This window comes from Monodon monoceros, unplaced genomic scaffold (genome assembly GCF_005190385.1).
Source record: "Monodon monoceros isolate NGI ecotype Baffin Bay Population unplaced genomic scaffold, NGI_Narwhal_1 Super_Scaffold_5, whole genome shotgun sequence".
NCBI lineage: Eukaryota > Metazoa > Chordata > Mammalia > Artiodactyla > Monodontidae > Monodon > Monodon monoceros.
The window spans coordinates 114252639-114254664 of record NW_021703782.1 but is presented as its reverse complement, the minus strand read 5'-3'; the positions used below and the strand labels follow the sequence as shown (position 1 = coordinate 114254664).

The 2026-nt window shown below is 69.4% G+C and overlaps 1 protein-coding gene across 1 annotated transcript in view; it reads right to left on the bottom strand.

The window, feature by feature from the left end:
* Window positions 1-550: 550 nt before the first annotated feature.
* Window positions 551-2026, bottom strand: part of SCRIB (scribble planar cell polarity protein) — a 21658-nt gene continuing 20182 nt past the window's right edge. The window contains exons 31-36 of the mRNA XM_029203515.1: window positions 1855-2023; window positions 1616-1758; window positions 1501-1538; window positions 1302-1376; window positions 1011-1062; window positions 551-932 (exon numbers count right to left, since the gene is read on the bottom strand). Of these exons, the coding sequence (XP_029059348.1) occupies window positions 790-932; window positions 1011-1062; window positions 1302-1376; window positions 1501-1538; window positions 1616-1758; window positions 1855-2023 (620 nt within the window). The 3' untranslated portion in view covers window positions 551-789. The remainder of the gene's footprint in view (window positions 933-1010; window positions 1063-1301; window positions 1377-1500; window positions 1539-1615; window positions 1759-1854; window positions 2024-2026) is intronic.

Sequence of the window (2026 nt, the reverse complement as noted above, 5' to 3'; positions counted from 1 at the left end):
GCGGGAGGCCCCGGCCCTCCCCGCCGCCCCCCTCGCCCTCCCCGCAGCTTCGGGAAGCCGCGGGTGTCCGACCTGCGTGAAGTGGACCTGTTCCTGGTGGCGCAGTGGCAGCTGGAGGCGGTGCAGCCGGGCCTGGCGCAGGAACTGCTGGGCCGCCGCCTGCTGGAGCGGGAGAGGTTCCTGTCGCTGCTGCGACCGATGGGCCCAACTACAGCCCCAGCCAGTGCCAGGAGGCGCGCCTGGGGCACTTCCACCTCTTCTATGTCACCAAGGTTCGGTGGCCGCTGCGCACCAGGGCGCCGGGTCCGTGAACGTGCACGCGTCCGCATCAGGAATGTGGGCGTGCGCTGCGCAGGGGAGGGGGCCGGCCGGGAGCCCCAGCTGGGGGACCCCGGCCGGCGGGCCCTTGGGGGCAGAGTAGGCGGGCCCACTCAGTTCCTCCCGCCGTGGAGCAGTGCACAGTCGGGACGACGGGGGAGTTCGTGGTCCCCGCACCGGCCCCAGATTTGGAGAAGCAGAAGGGGTGGGCGTTGGTATGCCGGCGGGTGGACAGACAGACAGACTAGAGGTAAAACGTAGTCAATTTTATTCTCCTTAAACCACAAAATAGAGTCTTTGGTTGTACAAACATCACTAGTTACAGTCTCGCCAGGAGGTCCCGGCTGGGGAGGGGGCAGTTAGCGGCCAGAACTCTTGAAAATGCTAACGGCCGGGTTAAAAGACTCGAGGCAAGGGTGGTGCTGGAGCTGGCAGGGCCCCCACCCCAGTCGGGGGAGGTGCCCTGACCCTCTAGGAGGGCACCGGGCCCAGGCCCCGGCGCCCCGGGCGCACGGCGCGGCGGCTGCACAGGGCCACCTCCTCGGGGCCCGCGGGGCCCGGCGAAGGCCTGCCCAGAAGCACCATGGCCACCTCTCCATCCTCCTCTGGCAGACCTGGCCGGCGGGGGCAGGGAGTGAGCTGATGGGCCCCAGGCACCCTGGGAGCACCCGGGGCCGCGCCTGCCAACTCACCAGGGCTCGGAGATGGTTCCAAGGACCTCAGCTCCTCAGCAAAATCTGGGGACTGTGATGGGGAGAAGGGCTGCTCAGGGCTCCGCCCCAGACCTGCCTGAAACCACCCACCTGAGCCTGGGTGGGTCCCTGCTGAGCCCTGGCTGGAGGATGGGAGGTGGGTGGACAGGACTGGCCACAGAGAGACAGGGAGGGTACTAGAGGAGGGGACAGGGCTGGGTGACAGGCACAGCAGAAAGGTGGCAGGAGCTGGTCGGGCTGTCTTGCAGAAGGGCCAGGAGGGCCCGGTACCTGCATGTCATAAACAGGTCTGGAAGAGGGGAGGGCTGCAAACACCCTGTAGTCAAACTTCCTCCCAGACAAGGCCTTGAAAGGACAGCGTGAGGAGAGAGGTAAAGAGCGTGAGAAGAAAGAGGGCTGGGGGAGTCTGGATCCCTGCCCCCCACCAGGGGAGGAGTGCAGGGAAGGGTGACAGCCGTTGGTTCCTCACCAAGCGTCCCGGGGAGGTGCCGGTCTGGAGGCCGAGGTCTGGAGGAACAAGAAGTAGACGTCGGGAGAGGTCCGCGCCGGAGGCTGAGCCCCCCGCCTCCCCACGACGCACAGACCTTCCAAGGGGGTGGGTGACGGGGTGGGCGCGGGCGAGGGGGCCTCGGCCAGGCGCTCCAGAGGCCCCCGCTTGCTTCGACCCTCCTGAGACTTGCTGAGGACCATCTGTGCGCGGAGAGCGTCCTGTTCCAGAGACTTCATCCTGCGGGCAGGGGAGCGGCGGGCGGGCTGGGCAGGGTCGGAGGGCGGGGGCGGGGGCGGGGAGGGGGCGGGAGCAGCGCGCGGGGCGGGGCCTCACCTGGCCGCCCTCCACAGCGCGCGCTTCTCGGCCTCCAGGGCGCGGCGCTCCGCCGGGGACAGGGTCCGCTCAGGAGCCGGCAGCTCCGGGCTCTGCACGCGCAGCCGCTCCTGGTGGCGCCGCTCGGCCTTGGCCGTCCGCACCGGAGCGCCGCCTCCCTGCGGCGGGGGGG